Consider the following 18,830-nt stretch of genomic DNA (forward strand, 5'->3'; position numbering starts at 1 on the left):
GTGTGACCTATGTCATCTCTGCTTTAAGGGGAAATTTGCAAATATCAGAAAGGTGTTACAGATGTGCTCACACCACGTGGAGACTTTCTCTCTGATGGAAAGGGTGTTTAAGAGGGTCTTGCCTCCTCCCTTTGTGATCTAAACCAGCAGTCCCCAACCTTTCTGGCACCAGGGACCAGTTTCATGGAAGACAATTTTTTCACAGACCAGGGGTGGAGGGAGGTGGTTTCAGGATGATTCAAGCACATGACGTTTGTTGTGCAGTTTATTTCTATTATTATGACATCTGCTCCACCTCAGATCATCAGACATTAGATCCCGGAGGCTGGGGACCCCTGAATTCTAAAGTACATCGAAGCACCGCCCAGGGACACAGGTGGCGTCGTTGACTCCATTCTGGCCTGAAATCGGCCATTCTGAGTGCATTTAATCCTCCTGCAGCGACCTCCTCTCTAGACAGTCAGAGACACGCCAGAATGGAGGTCCTGAAGGAGAAGGTGGAGGAGGAGGAGGCGGCGGAGCGAGAAGAGGCAGCTGAGCGGGCCGAGAGGGGCGAGAAAACCAAGAAGCCGACGGAGGTGAGGAGGGAGGAGACCACCCTGACGCAGGAGATGCTCAGAGACCTGGAGAGGAAGCTGTCAGAGATCGAGGTCTCTGTCCCGGAGAAGCTCTTGTGAGTGTCAGGGGTGGGGAGGGAGGGGGCTTTGGCCCAGCCACCCTGGCGGGGTCAGATCAGGGCTGGGCAGAGAGAGAGCAGGTCAGAATGGTGATGCCTGGGCTGGGAGGCAGCACGGGGACATAGAAGGAGGCGATTAAGAGTGAGGACAGTGCTTTCAGGCTGTCTGGTCCTAATCTCCACTCCGCCCCTCCTTAGCTGCGTGACCTTGGGCAAGCCACTCAGCCCCTCTGTGCATCATTTCCCTCATCTGTTTAAAGGGGCAGCTGATCAACCCAGTGCTCTGTGACAACCTAGAGGGGTGGGATGATGGAGAGGGGAGGGAGGGGACATATGTATCCTTATGATTTTTGCACAGCAGAAATCAACACAACCGAGTAAAGCGATTATCCTCCAAGTAAAAATAGATTAAAAAAATAAAAGAGCGGCTGATAAGAAGGACACTTCTCTCCTAAGTAGCTGTGAGGATTAAAGGAGGATGCAGTAGAGGCGGTGGCAGCTAAGGCCGATGGAGGGCTCCCTGTGTGCCAGGCCCAACCCCACGCAGGCTAATACCACCCTCTTGTGGACACAGGACCTTCACCAAGGACACTATTGACACCTCCAAGCTGCCCCTTTCCTACCAAAGCAACACGCTCAAGGAGGAACACCTGCTGCAGGTGGCAGACAACTTCTCCTGCCAGTACAGCCACCTGTGTCCGGACCGCGTGCCCCTCTTTCTGCACCCACTGAACGAGTGTGAAGTGCCTGTAAGACCGGGCAATGGAGGGCAGGGCCGGGACACAGACCTCTCATGGGGGGGGGGCAGCATATAAACTCAAATGCCCACAGGCCCCAGCAGGCCCGGTGTGCGGCATCCCAGGGGTCTGTGGTGGCTTGGAGCCCCTGTGCCCCACCTAAGGGGCAGTCAGACACCCAGTGCAGTCTCCAGCCCCTGAGGCCAGCCCTTTGCAGAAAAAGGCAGAGATATAAGACAAAACAGGCCAGGACCAGAGTGCTGGCCTCCTTCCTTCCCACCCTGGGACTCAGGGCACGTCCTTGAGTCTCTCTCGGCCTCAGTTTCCCCACCTGTAGACAGAATGGCAGGAGATGAATGCGAAGTTACAATGCTGCAGCCCATCCACAGGCTGACTGGGGCTTGCGGACCATTTGATCTGGCCCACCAGGTGATGTAACCCTTGTGTTAGCTGCCAGCACTTGGAACTCAACCATTCCAACCAGATCCCTAGTCCCCTCTTTCCTGGATCTGGTGACCCCAGACCCATGTTTCTGCTACAGCCATCAGCAAGGGCTGCCCCTTAGGTGGGGCCATGTGTGATCTGGTGCTGGTGGAACCTTCCTCGAATTCACAGGGAGACCCCAGAGGCCTGGCCCCTGGCCCCAGGGCAGCAGAGCAGCCCCTCAAAGGCCACAGAAGTACTAGGTCCCCCATGTTGGGCCACAGTCTAGAGCCAGACAGACCTGACTCTGCCACTGACTGTGAACCTGAACAAGTCAGCTCACCTCTCGAGCCTCAGCTTCCTCGCCTGTCAGCGGGACCTGCCTCCCAGAGTTGCTGGGGGTCAGGGAGGTGATGCGGGTCTGGCGGCACTGAACTGGGTGGTGGTGATGGCGCGGTAGCGATCACATCACTAGCACAGGATTATTCTAGAGCTGGGCAAGAAGGGCCTTGAGGGAATCCCTTCCTCCAACTCCCAAGGCCCTGAGTAGGAACCTGAGGCCCAGAGAAGCCTAGGGAGCCACCCCCAACCCCATCCTGAGGTCTCCAGCTTCCTCGGAGCACCGTGGTTTCTTCTCAAGCGGCATGCTGCCCCAGGGCCTGTGGTCTCTCCGTTTGCAGAAGTTCGTGAGCACAACCATCCGGCCCACACTGATGCCCTACCCTGAGCTCTACAACTGGGACACCTGCGCCCAGTTCGTCTCCGACTTCCTGTCCATGGTCCCCTTGCCCGACCCCCTCAAACCTGTAAGTACCACCTGGGGCTGCATCCTGAGGCCACGAAGCCAGAGATGGGAAACCAGGCAGGTCGGGAGAAGGAGGCTTGGCCAACCTCGGGCCACAGTCTATGAGTCTGTCTGGGCCGAACCCCTCACAGACCCCCTGGCTGGGAGGGAGGATGGGAACAGGCCCAGAAAGAAACAGCCACTTGCCTGAGCAAGTGGCTCAGCATGCTTGATCTCTGGGCTCCCACCTCTTTGCCTCCTTTGCCTCCTTCGGCTTTCAGAGTCTTCTTTTCAGGACTTTAGGAGGTGGAAAAGGAGAGAGGGGGACCTGCTACCCACGTTTCAAGGCCAGATTTTTGGGGTTCTGACCAGCTTAATCTCTTTAAGAATGGAGGGTGGGAAGGAGGGCAAGAGAAGGGGATACATACACAGTGGAGAAAGAGAAGAGAGAGATAGAGGTAGATGGTAAGGGTAACTTTGGAATAAAACCATAAAACATCCAATCAAAGATCCTCATACCAGAAGCCTCAACATCCCAGACAGTCTTTCCCATCAGGAAGAAGTTCACAGCCCCACATTACAGGCAAATGTGGATTGCACTTTCTGGACACGGGGGCTGTGGTTTTCACCCCATTCTTAGCAGGCTCCCTAACCCAGCAAAGGGGAGGAGCCCCATTGGGTTCGAGCCTGCACACTGGCCCTGGCGCCCAGCCCTGGGGAGACTGGCGAGGGGTGGGGGGGAGGGGGCGGCTGTACTGACCAGCCTGCTGTGCCCAGCCCTTGTACCTGTACTCCTCGACCACCGTGCTCAAGTACCAGAAGGGGAACTGCTTTGACTTCAGCACGCTGCTCTGCTCCATGCTCATCGGCGCTGGCTATGATGCCTACTGTGTCAATGGCTACGGCTCGCAGGACCTGTGCCTCATGGACCTAACTCGGGAGGTGTGCCCACTCACCTTGAAGCCCAAGGAGGTATGGCCGGGCCCCTGCTGCCCTCAGCATCACACGAGACATGCCATCCTTACAGCAGACTGTCCCTGCTGCTGAGCTCTACAACTGGGACCCCTGCGCCCACTGAAATCAAACCACTGATGATTTCTCTCCCCTTGGCATCTTCAGGCACACAACCCATTCCTCCAAACTGGCTGCTTCTCTCCACTTGTTGTCACTCAGTTGCAGCTACTGTGTTCCCCACATTAGCGAATGCCACATGGCGGCTATCTTCAGCCAAATTATTCCAAATTTATCCTGTGCATGCGATAAAAATCCATCCAGTCATTTTCATATAAGGAAAAAGCAGACAAATGAACAGACATGTAGTTCTTTCTTTTTTTCCCCCCCATCATGTAAAAAGATCCATTTTTAACAGCACAAAATTTCAGCAAACCACAGCAGGCAGTGGTTGTGCTTTTATATATGCTGGCTGAGCACACCATAATGACCCGATCTCTGGGCTCCCGAGGTGGCTGTGAACACTCAAAACACTTCTAAGTGAATTTAATTGTAGGAATCATTAAAGCATCTCTGTGCATTTGGAAAATAGCCACACTACAGGCAGAAAGGACTTCCCAGGTGGTTCTAGTAAGAACCTGCCTGCCAATGCAGGAGACATAAGAGATGTGGGTTCAATCCCTGGGTTGGAAAGATCCCCTGGAGGAGGGCATGGCAACCCACTCCATATTCTTGCCTGGAGAATGCCACAGACAGAGGAGCCTGGCTGGTTACAGTCCATAGGGTCACAAAGAGTCAGACACGATTGAAGCGACTTAGCATGCATGCACAGGCAGATAATGCTTTTCATGAACTGGATTGATTCCAGGACTTTGTGATCCAGGGTCAAGGCCCCATGGGTATCTGCAGCTTGGGGCAGGGGGTCCAGGGACCTGAGGCAACCAGCATGATGCACCTGTGTTATATGTGTGTGAGCAACTGGGGTCCCCGGGGCTGTTCTCTGGTGGAGGAGAGGGAGGTACCTAGTGAGAGCCCAGCCTGCTCTCTCAGGCCCAGCTCCCCAGGAAAGATGGAACAAAAAAAGCCCCATCACTGCTTTTGGCTCCAAAGGCCTATGAACTCACATATGGGCCTCTTAGCTCAGCCAGAATTTTAATTATGAAATTGATATCAATAGCTAATGGGTGCCGAGAACATTCCGGTCTATAAACCACTTACACATTTCTTGACTTGGTTGCTCCTCTCAAGAGCACTGCGTGGTGGGAATGATTGCTCTTGTGTTTTACACGTGAGTGTGTTGAGATGACATAGTTTTTGTGACCAGAGTCACACAGCTGGTAACTGGGTCCCTGGGGGCTGAGGCCCAGTCTGTCTGACTATGAATGGTGGAGATTTGCTATTTTTCCCTCATCCCAGGTCCCCATTCTGCAGCTTCTGTGATGTCCTTTCCTGGACATTTTTCTGGCCACCTAGCACACATTTGGGTACACACGCTCATGCACACACACACATACACTTTGTTCTTCCGAGCCCAGGAAACTCTCACTTCAAGTCAACATATAAGCCCTGCAGTAGCAAAACCTGGAAAATCTGACTCCCGACAATTTGCCCCATTTTCTAAATCAGATCCAGATCACAGCTAGGCTAGGCTGTGGGGGATGAAGAACGGAAGTCACACTTCCTGAGCTCCGGCCTGGATGGGCAACTCATACAGGCATTGTCCTGTCTTCATCTGGCAGACCAAGCCTGGGGAAAAGGTTCTCACCAAATTTTGTAGAAGATCCTGTGGTTAGGGAACTGGGAGGACATGCCCACAGTCACGGGTCTGGAGCTGAGGCTCTTTCTGTGTTTGGGGTCAGAAAACCCACAGCCTCCAGGAGCAACAGTGTGGGTGGCTGCTGATCCTTTTCCTCTTGTCTCGTGACAGACAGTCAAGGAGGAGGAGAAGGCACCCCCTAAGAAGTATGCCATCAAACCACCCAGGGACCTTACCAGCAGGTTTGAGCAGCAACAGGAGGTGAAGAGGCAGGAGGCGATCAAGGCTGAGGAGGAGAATCGGCGGAAGCAGGAGGAGGCACGCCTCTTGGTGGGTCCGCCATCCTCAGCCCTCAAGCCATGAACTCGGCTCCAGAGGAGGGGCTGCTAGGAATCGGGAAACAGATACAGGTCACGAAGGGATGTGTTTATGGGCCCCCAGGTTCAAATCCCCTCCTTCCCCTTCCAACCAACCCCACCTCCACCAGGCCATGTGGGAATCCCAGTGGTGGTCAGCCAGATGCTAACACTACAGAGCCTTGCTGCCTGGGCCAATTCATTGTGTGCTGTGCAGTTCTGGTGTCCTTGTTCCAGACCAGGAGCTCACTGAAGATTTACCTGAATACACTCTACATCCATCGTCCCATCCACCTTCCCACCATTCCTCCCATCCACCTTCCCACCATCCTCCCACCATCATCTCATCCATCCTCCAATTCACCCTCCCATCCACCCTCCCATTCATCCTCTCATCCACCCTCCCATCCATCCTCTCACCATCCTCTCATTCATCCTCCCATGCACCCTCCCATTCATCCTCCCACCATCCACCTTCCCACCACCTTCCCACAATCCTCCCACCATCCTCCCACCACCCTCCCACCACCCTCCCATCCACCTTTCCATCCATCCTCCCACCACCCTCCCACCACCCTCCCATCCATCCTCCCACCATCTTCTCATCCATCCTCTCATTCTCCTCCCATTCATCCTCCCATCCACCCTCCCATCCATCTTCTCACCATCCTCTCATCCATCCTTCCATCCACCCTCCTGTTCATCCTCCCTTCCACCCTCCCATCCATCCTTCCACCATCCTCTTACTCATCCTCCCATCTCTCCTCCTATCCCCCCACACTCTCATCATCCCTCTCATCTACTTTGCCTCCCTCCCTTCTTGTCTTTCCTTCCATATAGTATTTATTGAGGGTCTACTGTGGGATGCAGTAGACCCTGGGGATGCAATAATGAACATGGCACAGTGACCCTTTTACCAGAGGGGTGCAGACAAGGAAGCCATATGGTGGCCCTCTATCTTTCTTTGAATGAAATCTCACCCAGAATCACAGCACAGAAAGTCAATAAATCCCAGATACCCTAGAGCTCCATAAGGTCAAGTTTATAAACCACAGATTGAGCTAGATTGTCCCATTTTACCAATAAGAAAATGGGTTCAGAGGTGGGGTGATGTCCTCAAGGTCACGAAGTCAGCCAGAGATGCAGTGTGGATAAAAATTCGGTTCTTTTGCCAGTTCCTCAGCCCCAGGGAGATGTTTGCACCCATGATGATCCCCTTCCCATCCATTTGCTTCAAGGTCACCCCCCTTTCCCGTGCAGGAGCAGGAGAATGCAAAGACCGACCCCCTGCATGGCCTCCGTGTGCATTCCTGGGTCCTGGTGTTGTCGGGGAAACGCGAGGTGCCCGAGAGCTTTTTCATTGACCCATTCACTGCACACAGCTACAGCACCCAGGACGATCACTTCCTGGGAATCGAGAGCCTTTGGAACCACAAGAACTACTGGGTCAACATGCAGGATTGCTGGAACTGCTGCAAGGTGTTGGGCGGGGCTGGGCGGGGGTGGCAGGCACAGAGGGGGAAGGTGGGTGTGACCAGAGGGGAGAGCTGGCCACCAGCCAAGGGGCTTTGGACTTTTCCCGGAGTACCCAGGGCCTACTGCTTTGCCCATACATAATCATTCTAGTATGATTATTGTCACTCTTAGTTTCTGTATCCTTATAAAATGTGGATTGCTAGTTCAATTTTTAAAAAAGATTGTATTGAAGTGCAATATACATGCAGGAAAATGCACTTATCCTACACGTTCAGCTCAATGAACTTCCATACATATTTATGTATAAGAACACAGTGCCAGGACTTCCCTGGTGGTCCTGTGGTTGAGAATCCCTTTCCAATGCCGGGGATGCGGGGTCGATTTCTGGTGGGGGAACTAAGATCCCATATGCCTTGGGGCAACGAAGACCCAGTGCAGCCAAAACAAAAAACAAAACCTCAGTGCCATTTAAAGACGTTGAAAAATATGTGCACACGTTTGGAGGGAGGTGGTAACTGGATACCAGGGGACTTTCTGGGAGTGTGGATAATGTTCTATTTCTTGAACCGGTTTTTGCCATGCAGTGACACCTCATCTCTTCCTGTAAGGACAATGCCGAATGAGCTCCACACCCAGGCCTATCCCAGGCCAGAGAGTTTCCGAGTCTCTCACCCAGAGACCAACACGGGAAGGGAGTCCCAACCCCCTCAGGGCCTCCGTCTCCCTGTGGGGATGAGGAGGGCGGGCGAGGACTCTCAGAGGCAGCCTGGAGCCCCATTCTGGCCCCTCTGAGGCCCAGCCGGCTCTCTTCTCACCCTGGGCTTGGCAGTTCCCCACCCCCTCCCGGCCCCGTGGAGCAGGAGGGGGGCCACGGGCTGTGGGATGTGCTCAGCGATCCCCTTCTCCATCAGGAGTTGGTCTTCGACCTGGGAGACCCTGTGAGGTGGGAGTACCTGCTCTTGGGGACCGACAAGCCTTTCCTGTCCCTGACTGAGGAGGAGGACGAGGGGATGAACGATGATGACGACGTGGAAAAACTGGTGAGTCTCCGTGGAGTGGGTGGACTTGACAGCCTGTCTTGCTTCAGGCCAGCCTGACACACTTCCCCCCACAGGGATGTGTCTAGGGTCGGTGGGGGGCAGTTCAGATAGATCACTTATAGATTCCTTGAAGCAGAAAGGCCTGGACCATGCCCTCATTTTACAGATGGGCAGACTGAGGCCCAGACAGGTCCAGAGACTTGCCCGGGGCCCCCAAATGGTGCAGGGTTCCTGCCCACCCTTCACTGCCTCCCTATAGATACACACACAGTCCACACCCCGTTCAGGGGTTGCCCTGCCCTTTGGAGTAGGGCAATAAGACCCTCTCCATAAGCCTGGGGAGTCCCAGAACCCATCTCTCACATCCAGGCCTCTCCTGCATAGTCATCACGATCCTCCACACACACACTTCCACACCTTTCTTGTCCCTCCTATCAGCCCTTCTGAAGGTCATTGGCCTGGTCATCTCTGATCTCCTACTCAGGGGCAATCGAGGCAGTTCTGCATGAGGCCCTGTGAGTGGAAGTCGGATGCCTAGATGACTTCACTACTGGTTCCGACATCTTGGGCAAACTTGCTAACTGTTGGAAACTTCAGTTTCATCGTCTGCATGTAAAGGGGGGGGAATAGGGTCAGTTACATCACAGTAGTAATAACTGGGGTATTCGTTTGCTAAATTTGCCATAACACAGACTGGGTGGCTTAAACAGTAGAAATTTCTTTTCTCACAGCCCCGGAGACTGGAAGTCGAGCTGTCAGCAGGGTTGGATTCTCCTTAGCTTGTAGGGGTGCCCACCCCCAGGTCCTCACACTCTTTCCTCTGTGTGGGTCTGTGTCCTAATCTCTTCCTATAAGGACACCAGTCGTATTGGATTAGGGCTCAACCTAATGACCTCAGTTTAACTTAGATACCTCTTTAAAGATCCTGTCTCCAAATATAGTCACATGCTAGGGTTCTGGGTACTAGGACATATGAGTTTTGGGGGGATACAATTCAGCCCATAGGTAACACTCATGGCCCTTTCTAAGTGCTGTGAAAGTGATAGTGTTAGTGGCTCAGTTGTGCCTGACTCTTTGCCACCCCATGGACTGTAGCCCGCCAGGCTTCTCTGTCCATGGGATTTTTCCAGGCAAGAATACTGAAGTGGGCTGGGATCATCCCGACCCAGAGATGGAACCTGGGTCTCCTGCATCGCAGGCAGATTCTTTCCCATCTAAGCCACCAGGGAAACCCTTCTAAGTGCCAGTAGGTATTTAACTTGCCAATATCTTGACAGCTACCCGGGGTGATGGGTACTAGTATTGTCATCTATGATTATTATTGCCCCATTTTACTGACAGGAAGGCTTATACACAGAGGGGTGAAATAATTGACCCAAAGTTAAACAGCCAGTAAGTGACAGAGCTGGGATTTGACTTGGGATTTAACGGTGCAGCTCCCAAGTCTGGGTTCTCAAAGGCAGTTCTGTTTGGCCTCCTGGGGCTGCATGAGGACAAGTGAGACCACCGGTGTGATGTGCTTGGACAGACGTGTAGACCCACCTGGAAATGGTGTTGAGTGTTCTCAGCGTCTTCTCTCTGGAGACCACATAGCCTCCTCTCCTGTGCAGTAAATCCTGGACCACTGGCGCCCCCTGCTGGCCTCAAAATGAGAACAGACAGGTCAAGCGGGTATCAGAGATCTGAGCAATTCGGCAAGAGTTTTTTGTTGTTTTTTTTTAATATTGGAGAATAGCCGATTAACAATGTTGTGATAGTTTCAGGTGGACAGCGAAGGGACTCAACTATACATTTACATGTATCCATTCATGGAGAAGTTTCAAACTGAGAAAATTTTGTGCAAGTTTCTGTGGTTACCTAACCTGAAGATCATTTGTCCAATGTAGTTGCTAAGTCGTGTTCGACTCTTTGCGACCCCATTGACTGTAGCCCGCCAGGCTCCCCTGTCCATGGGATTCTCCAGGCAAGAATACTGGAGTGGGTTGCCATTTCCTCCTCCAGGGCGTCATCCTGACCCAGGATCGAACCCACATCGCCTGCATGGGCAGGCAGGTTCTTTATCATGGGCCATCAGTGAAGCCTTTAAACCTGAATTTATTTCTGTTTTGCATGTTTATTCATTTGTATTATTTTTATTTTTATTTATTTTTTTTCATTTGTATTATTTTTAAATTGAACATCAGAGAATTCATACTGGAGAAAGGCCATATAAGTGAATGCATTCAATGTGAAAAATGTTTTACCCATAAATCCTCTTTCTATGTACATCGGAGAATTCACACTGGAGACAAGCCTTCCACGTGCAATGATTTTATCAACAACTCCAATTTCCATAGACATCAGAGAATTCACACAGGAGAAAGGCCTTAAGCCTATAATGTATATGGAAAATCTTTTATAACTCTGGTGGGCATCACTTATCAAAAGAAAGTTCACAGTGGGGAAGTGCCATATAAGGGCGGTGACTATGGGACATCCTTTAATCAAATGCACCTCCTCAGTTCCTGTAGGAAAATCCACACTGGAGAAAAGTCTTATGAGTGCAGTGAATGTGTGATATCTTTTACTGCTAACTCTGGCTTTTGGTATCATCAGAGAATTCACAGTGGAGAAAGGCTTTATGAGTGCAGTGAATATGGGAAATCTTTTATTGCTAGGATGAGCCTTCTCAATCATCAGAGAGTTCACACTGAAGAAAGGCCTTATAAGTGCAGTGACTGTAGAGAATGTTTTATTAGCAGTGCGAGCCTTCTTCATCATCAGAGAGTTCACAGTGGGGATAGGCTATGTGAGTGCAGTGAACGTGGGAAATCTTTTCTTGCTAGCTATGGCCTTCGGTATCATCAGAAAGTTCATTTGTCTAGACTAGGCCTTATTTGCCAGATGGGGAAACTAGGCTCAAAGAGAAAGAAAAAGAATAAGGGCAATCAGGCAGTGTTCCAAACCCTTATGTGCATTTATCAGTCAGTCCTCCCAAGCAGTTAGAAAACTGAGACTCAGAGCCCTTAAGGGACTTTACCTGAGTTGGTGTTGGATGGAGGGTGGGGTTTGGGACCACGTGACTCCAGAAGCCCCTCTTAAAAGGCCTGTGTCTTTGTCTCCTGCCTCTGCGGGAAGTGGGAGGGGGTCGCACAGGACAGGGCATGGCTGTCCTCGCTAGGCGCCAGGTGAGTAGAGGGATGGAGCTGCTCCTCCTCAGGTCACACCAGCTCAGATCTCCAGCACCCCTGGGGGAGCTGACAAGTCACCTTGGGGGGCTTGACCCTGGAAGGTGAGAGACCTGCCCATAAGTCAGCCCTGATCAGAAGGCCCAGTCCTGATCAGAACTACCCACCCCACCCCCACCTCTCCCAACAGGGCAAGGAGGATGAGGATAAGAGCTTCGACATGCCGCCCTCGTGGGTGGAGCAGATTGAGATCTCCCCCGAAGGTACAGCATCTCTGGGCCTTTGGGGGCGTCTGTGGTAGCGGGATGCCGGCAGGGGCTGCCTTGGCCCCTCATTTCCAAACCCCGACCCCATGTTTCCTGCTGCACCCTCTTCATTTCTTCCTTCCCACCCCAGGAAGCTCTGCAGCCGGGGGCCTGACCCTAGTCTGGCACACAGGCCAGGGCTCAGTTACCAGACCCAGACTGATGGAGTATGGCAGGCGCTGGAGGACTGGGGACCAGGACACAGCTGTTCCCCGCCCTCACCCCACTCTGCCAGGAGGGGACTATGCACAGCACCCAGGGCGGGCAGGGGTCTCAGGACCAAAAAGGGGCAGGCAGGGAAAGCAGGGGGTCAGGGCATGCTTTTGCCCCGTGCCAACCTCTGCTGATTGCTGAGATTTCCATTTGGGAGTGCCTAGACCCACAGGGAGGACCTAGGCTGTCCCATCAGGGCAGGAAGGGCTGGAGAGGGTGTCCTGGGAACCCGGGGGTTGGAGGCTGGGGAGTGGGTGGGCAGGAAGGGCTTCTGGGAGGAAGGCACATCTAAGCTAAGTTTTAAGATCAGAAGAAATCAGCACAGTAAGTGCAGGAGGGGATGGCGTTTCTAGCCGAGGTCTGGAAGTAAGAGTGCGGTGTGGTCAGGCTCAAGCTGAAATGTACTCCAGGGCAGGAGCCGCCCCCTCTGCCTCCCTGGAGTGGGCTTGGGGGCTGGAGGAGCTGAGCAAACAGCACAGTGAACAGAGCCTGGAGAGTGGCTGGTGAGGCTCCCCAGTCTGGGGAGGAAGGACCCCAGCCCACTCTGTGTCCTCAGCATTCGAGACCCGCTGCCCAAACGGGAAGAAGGTGATACAGTACAAGAGGGCGAAGCTGGAGAAGTGGGCCCCGTACCTCAACAACAACGGCCTCGTGTGCCGCCTCACCACCTACGAGGACCTGGAGTGTAAGGGGGCAGCCCTAGCCGCGGGAGGCAGGGAGGGGGCAGGAGAGCTGGGTCCCCGACAGGTGACGAGACGTCGGTCATGTCACCACCCCTATCCATGTGAGTGCGGGCCCTGCTGGTCGCTGTGTGCTGGGAGTGGTGGGACGGCAGCTCGGGCACCTGGCCTGGCTGCTTCAGGCACCGATTGGGCCCCACAGGTACCAAGACTTTGGAGGTGAAGGAGTGGTACCAGAACAGGGAAGACATGTTGGAGCTGAAGCACATAAACAAGATCACAGGCTTGAATGTCGACTACTTCAAGCCGGGCCACCCCCAGGCGCTGCGCAGTGCGTGGACCCCGTCACTAGGCCAGCTAGGAGCCCAGGGTGGGGGCCTCATGTCCTCCTTAGAGCAGCCTGCACGGCAGCTGATGCGTGGTGGGAGGAACCAGCATCCTTATTGCCAGGGTTCTTGGGTGGCAAGCAACAGAAATAGCCCCTGCCTCCCCAAGCAAAGCAGATGTGTGGGAGGTCAGAGGAGGCACAGAAAATCTAAGGAAATGTGACAAGTGTTCCTCCAGGAAAGGTAAAGCAGGGCCGCAGTCCATGCTGTGGTTGGGATAAGGTTCCCATTGGGACCACGTTTACAGGGGTTAGGATGCTGACAAGAAAACCAACAAGCACCCCCACAAGGGCGATGCAGGGGGCAGAAGTATGGCAGTGCGGATGTGGCCACAAGGCCAGGAGGCTGGGAAGCAGGGAAAGACATATCCTAGGAGAGAATTAACAACCCAATCCAAGAATGCATAAAAGAAAAACATAGGGTCAATATACATCTAAAAACATGACCAATCTCACTTGGTTGAGACAGGAAGAAGGGGAGGGAAGGGAAGGGGAAAGAAAGAAAGAAAATCAATAAGGGACCAACCTATAACCCTTCAGTTGGCAAAAATGAAAAAATGGCTCTACCATGTGTAAGCAAGTGACTCCCCATCATTCCTGGTAGGAGAGCAAATTGGCACAACTTTTCTGGGGAGCAGTTGGGTAAAATAATCAATGATAGCTTTCAATCAGGTATGTTTTTTGACCAGCAGTTCTGTTGCACAAATAGCAGGCAAGAAGAAAACATACATAAAACAGATGTTCATCATGATGTTGATCATAACAACAAAAAAGGCTGGAAGCAGCCTAAACCCCGAGCTCTAGGGCATTGGTGCCATCATACATGAGGCTTCTCCCCAAGGCCTGGGGTCGGGTTATGAAGCCAGGTGCTCCGGGTGCTCACCTAGGCGTCGCCCGGCCCCCACCTCCCCCGCAGTGCACTCGTACAAGTCCATGCAACCTGAGATGGACCGTGTCATGGAGTTTTATGAAACGGCCCGCGTGGACGGCCTGATCAAGCGGGAGGAGACGCCCAAGACGATGACAGAGTACTACCAAGGACGGCCGGACTTCCTCTCCTACCGCCATGTCAATTTCGGGCCCCGCATGAAGAAGCTGGCTTTGAACAGCGCAGAGTCAAACCCCCGGCCCATGGTGGTAAGTACTTGCTGGGCATGGGGATGTGGTGCCTGCCTACTCTGGTGGGCCAAGGTTACCCTGAAGGGGAGGAGCCCCGACTCCGGGGAACCTTCTTTACTGAGTGACCTTTCCTGTTTTACCAAACACACCATCTCGGGTCTGTCTGATACCAGACATCAGCCACTGGGCCACGGAGGTATTATGTCCTTGTGTGTGTGTACGCACTCTTGACTAAACACTTAGAAAATATGTAAAATTATAAAAAGTAAAAAAATCTCAGAATGCCATCTCTCAGCTATTATCACATATTAATATATTGGATTTTGAGAGTCTTTTCAAAGATGTGTGTGTGTGCGCGTGCGTGCGCACGCATAATTCTTATATCATCCTCTTCACATTAAATTGTGCGGCTTTTTCCTCCATATCATCACAAGTTATTTTGCACCTGTATTTAACCTCTGCACACCAAAGAAGCTCTTACTAGCAGTAAGCATTGTCAGGTGATAGAGCAGGCTGCCTGGAGAGGTGGTGAGCTCCCCATCTCTGGAGGTGAGCAAGCAGAGTCTGGCGGAAGGAGCTAGAGAAGAAATGGCGCACCACACAGGGCTGGAGGGGCCGAGCACTGCAAACCCCTGGGGCCTTGAGAGCCACTGTCTAGCTGGGAGGGGCTGTTTTACACGAACCCCCGTCCCCCAAATGATCCCAGACCCCAGCGTCCCTGAGGGTCCTTTGCGCCTGTCCTCAGAGCAGGCACAGAAGTCCCCCTTTTCCACCCCGCCTCCTCCGCGTGTTCTGGTCTCCCAGAAAATCACAGAGCGATTCTTCCGCAACCCTGCGAAGCCTGCGGACGAGGACGTGGCCGAGCGAGTGTTTCTGATCGCGGAGGAGCGCATTCAGCTGCGCTACCACTGCCGCTCGGACCACATCACAGCCAACAAGCGCGAGTTCCTGCGGCGCATGGAGGTGGACAGCAAGGGCAACAAGATCATCATGACCTCCGACATGTGTATCAGCTTCGAGGTGGGCTCGCGAGTCTGGCGGGAAGGGACAGGATGGGGTGGAGTGAAGAGAGAGCCCTGGGGCCCTCCATGCTGTCTCGGCGACCTAGGAGAACTGGGGTGGAAGACTCTGGTACCCAGCCTCGAAATTCATCTTTACCCCTGGGAAAATCAAGACCTCCCATCTGGGAATAATACTCTTTGAGCGCCTCTGAAAATCGTCCCCTTTTCCATCCTGCAACCCAGGCTGTGACAGATCTCAACACCTCCACGGGGCTGGCTTTCCTAGTTCCAATCCTGACTTTGCTGGCACATCCCTTAGCCCCCCTGAGTCTCCAGTTTCTCTTCTGTTGCTAGTTGTGTTTTTAGAGATGCAACAGATCCAGAGAGGTGAAGCAACTGGCTGGAGGTCACACAGCTAGAAAATGGCAGGGGAAGATTTGAACCCAAGAGATCTGGCTCCAGAATCTGCCCTCAACCCCAGCCCTTGCTGCTGCTTCTCTGAGTCACTGTGGTGGTTGTTCCAGGTGGAGCCAATGGAGCACACCAAGAAGCTTCTCTACCAGTACGAGGCCATGATGAAGCTGAAAAACGAGGAGAAGTTGTCCAGACATCAGGCCTGGGAGTCGGAGCTGGAGGTCAGGTGTTCCGTGGGAGAGTGGGCAGGCGGCAGGCAGCAGCGGTGGGGGTGTTTTAACCATGTCTGCCCCCACTTCCCAACTCAGGTGCTGGAGATCCTGAAGCTTCGGGAGGAGGAGGAGGAGGCACACACGCTGACCATCTCCATCTACGACACCAAGCGCAACGAGAAGAGCAAGGAGTACCGGGAGGCCATGGTGAGCCCTGCTCCCTGGTTTCCCCGGGCCCCTCCCCCACCCACTCCACTCCCACCTCCAGGGTGCTGAGGTTGATAGGGATTCTGTGGGGAAGCCCTGTAGAGGCGATGAAGTTATTGACACCACAGTGGTCATCTTTGCTGTGAGCTGACCATTTCCCTGGATCACTCCCCAACACGTGCTCAGGATACAGGCCAGGTCCCCCCACACCACCTCCAGGAGCTATGGCCAAGCCAAGACGTCCACTTGGGGGCTTCCCTGGGTGTCGTGACCTGGCCACGGGCTTGAGTTCTCTGGCCCCTGCACACAGGGCCTTCACATTACCCACTCAGGTTGCCAAGACCCAGCTTGGTTTTTTGAGGCCAGCTTCTAAATCCCCTTCACCAACCAAGTGGAGATTCCTAAAAAGAAAATAGATGAGGTTGGCAAGACAGGACTGGGCACCTGAGGTCTGGTTCTCAGACCCCCAGAGGTGGAGATGTCTGCCCCTGCATCTCCAGCTTCACTGGGCCCTGGCGGCCATTGCAGGACATAAAGAAGGCCCCAGGGTGGAAGGAAAAAAAGGGACTCACCAGCAGTTTTTAACATCATTAACAATCATGCTTTATTACCATTTATCGAGCGAGCATTTGCTGAGTGATAGGTATGTACTGATGCTCAAGTGGAGATGTGTGAACTCACAGACACAGGAGTTGGCTGTCACCAATAACCATGATCTCAGGAGACAGCGAAGAGCCCTCTGAGGCCTCAAGCACAGAGGGTTTGAGGCCTGGTTCTGTGTGGTCACATCTCGATAGAGCTGGTTGGGGGATGTCTGCAGCCCCTGCTGGCCCAGCTGACCCCCTGGCCGCCTCTTACAGGAGCGCGTGTTACACGAGGAGCACCTGCGGCAGGTGGAGGCCCAGCTGGACTACCTGGCCCCGTTCCTGGCACAGCTCCCGCCTGGGGAGAAGCTAACGCGCTGGCAGGCCGTGCGCCTCAAGGATGAGTGCCTCAATGACTTCAAGCAGCGGCTCATTGACAAAGCCAACCTCATCCAGGCCCGGTTTGAAAAGGTGCAGCCAGAGCCCTGGCAGGGGTGGGGACCTCGGCATCCTCTACCGGAAAACCAGCCCAGGGCTGTTGGCTCACTATCTCATAGACTTGTGAGGGACTAATGGGCAGAGGGGGAGGAGGTCAGTGTTGGGTGTGTCCAAAGGACCAAGTTGTCCTTCCTCATCCTTGTTTATTGGGTGGAAGAGTGGATGGAAGGGTGGATGAGTGAACAGAGGGATGGAGGGGTGCATGGCTGGCTGGAGCATTATAACAACTCCCATAGTTTTTGACCCATTTCTGTTGGTCAGGTACACATCATGTAGTTCCCCTGCATTATCTTATTTAATCTTCACAAACAGCTCTATGGTAGTGGGGGTGGGAGTGTTTGCAATGACCCTCATTTTGCAGATGACAGATTGGAAGCTCTGAAAATGTACTTTGACCAGAGTCATGTGACTCTCAGTCCTGACTCCTGTTCTAACCTCGTGGACACGTTGTTGTTGTTGTTTAGTCGCTAAGTTGTGTCTAACTCTTTCTGACCCCACGGACTATAGCCCACCAGGGTCCTCTGTCCATGGGATTTCCCAGGCAAGAATACTAGAGTGGGTTGTCATTTCCTTCTCCAGGGGATCTTCCCCAGTCAGGGATTGAACCCTCATCTCCTCTATTGGCAGGCTGATTCTTTACCACTGAGCCACCTGGGAAGTCCTCGTGGACATGTATCCATCTAAACAAGGGTTTCCTGCCTCTGCTTCTCTGGCTTCTATGAGAAGGGGTGATGGGACTGACCTTGTGGGGCTGTCTAATGCCCAGTGCAGGGGGTGGGATCAGCCTGCAGTCTGGGTCAGCCCTCCTGCTCTCCTTCCCCATACCCACAGGAGACGCAAGAGCTGCAGAAGAAGCAACAGTGGTATCAGGAGAATCAGGTGACCCTGACGCCTGAGGATGAAGACTTATACCTGAGTTACTGCTCTCAGGCCATGTTCCGTATCCGTATCCTGGAGCAGCGGCTCAGTCGGTGAGGAGGCAGGGGTGGGGGGAGCCGAGAGGACCCACAAGGATATTGGAGCACCAGCTTTCGTTTTTTTGGCTGTGCTGGGTCCTCATTGCGGTGCATAGGCTTCTCTGATTGTGGCACACAGGTTTAATTGCCCTGTGGCATATGGGATCTCAGTTCCCCGACCAGAGATCAAACCCATGTCCCCTGCAATGGAAGAAGGATTCTTAAGCACTGGACCACCAGGGAAGTCTCTGAGTACCAGCTTTGTAACCCCTCCCTCTGATTTCAGACACAAGGAGCTGGCCCCACTGAAGTACTTGGCTCTGGAGGAAAAGCTCTACAAGGATCCACGCCTGGTGGAGTTACTTAAAGTCTTCGTTTGATGCTCTTCACCCCCTACACTTGTGGTCCTTTGAGTCCCTCCTGAGGCCTCAGCAAAGCTGCCAGAGAAAGAAACCTCCCCCAAAGCCTGGCCCTCGTGTTCCCTATGCCCAGCTAAAGACCATCCACTCAGGCACACTACCTTCCCGCTTTTCCTAATTTGCCTGTAAATAAACACTTGCCATTTGCCACGTGTACCTCATGTTTCACAGACTCCAGCAGCAGCCTTTTTCTCCTTCCCTTCTTTATCTGTGGCCTGGGACCACCTTTGCAGCGTTATCTTATTTAACACGGCAACTGCATCCTCATTTCACACATGGCTAATTAGTGGCTGATAAGAAGAGGCGCTGGAATTCAGTCTCTTGCAGTCTAGCGTCAAGAACCCAAGTTCTGGCGCACACACCTTGGGCTTGCCATTCCCACTTTGTGAGCTGGGCCACCCCAGCCATGCATGGTGGGGGTACAAGACTCTCATTTTGCAGAAAAGAAACTGGAAGCTCTGAAATGTACCG

At 53.3% G+C, this 18,830-nt stretch overlaps 1 protein-coding gene across 1 annotated transcript; it reads left to right on the plus strand.

Moving 5' to 3' along the window:
* The first annotated feature begins 476 nt into the window (after positions 1-476).
* DRC7 (dynein regulatory complex subunit 7) lies at positions 477-18,320 on the plus strand. Its single transcript, XM_065920509.1, has 17 exons — positions 477-673; positions 1,251-1,425; positions 2,517-2,642; positions 3,398-3,592; positions 5,499-5,657; positions 6,944-7,162; positions 8,071-8,199; positions 11,557-11,629; positions 12,441-12,569; positions 12,767-12,895; positions 13,866-14,086; positions 14,873-15,088; positions 15,594-15,704; positions 15,792-15,902; positions 16,763-16,957; positions 17,816-17,955; positions 18,227-18,320. Exons 1-17 carry the CDS (start codon positions 477-479, stop codon positions 18,318-18,320), a joined length of 2,619 nt encoding a protein of 872 aa, XP_065776581.1.
* The last annotated feature ends 510 nt before the right edge of the window (positions 18,321-18,830 follow it).

This window comes from Muntiacus reevesi, chromosome 2 (assembly GCF_963930625.1).
Source record: "Muntiacus reevesi chromosome 2, mMunRee1.1, whole genome shotgun sequence".
NCBI lineage: Eukaryota > Metazoa > Chordata > Mammalia > Artiodactyla > Cervidae > Muntiacus > Muntiacus reevesi.

What these genes read in the sequence shown, in the direction of transcription:
- DRC7 (XM_065920509.1), top strand. Translation starts at nt 477, where the DNA reads ATGGAGGTCCTGAAGGAGAAGGTGGAGGAGGAGGAGGCGGCGGAGCGA. An exon ending in ATTGCTGGAACTGCTGCAAG is followed by an intron (nt 7,163 to 8,070) that starts GTGTTGGGCGGG and finishes CTTCTCCATCAG; the next exon opens with GAGTTGGTCTTCGACCTGGG. An exon ending in ATGACGACGTGGAAAAACTG is followed by an intron (nt 8,200 to 11,556) that starts GTGAGTCTCCGT and finishes CTCTCCCAACAG; the next exon opens with GGCAAGGAGGATGAGGATAA.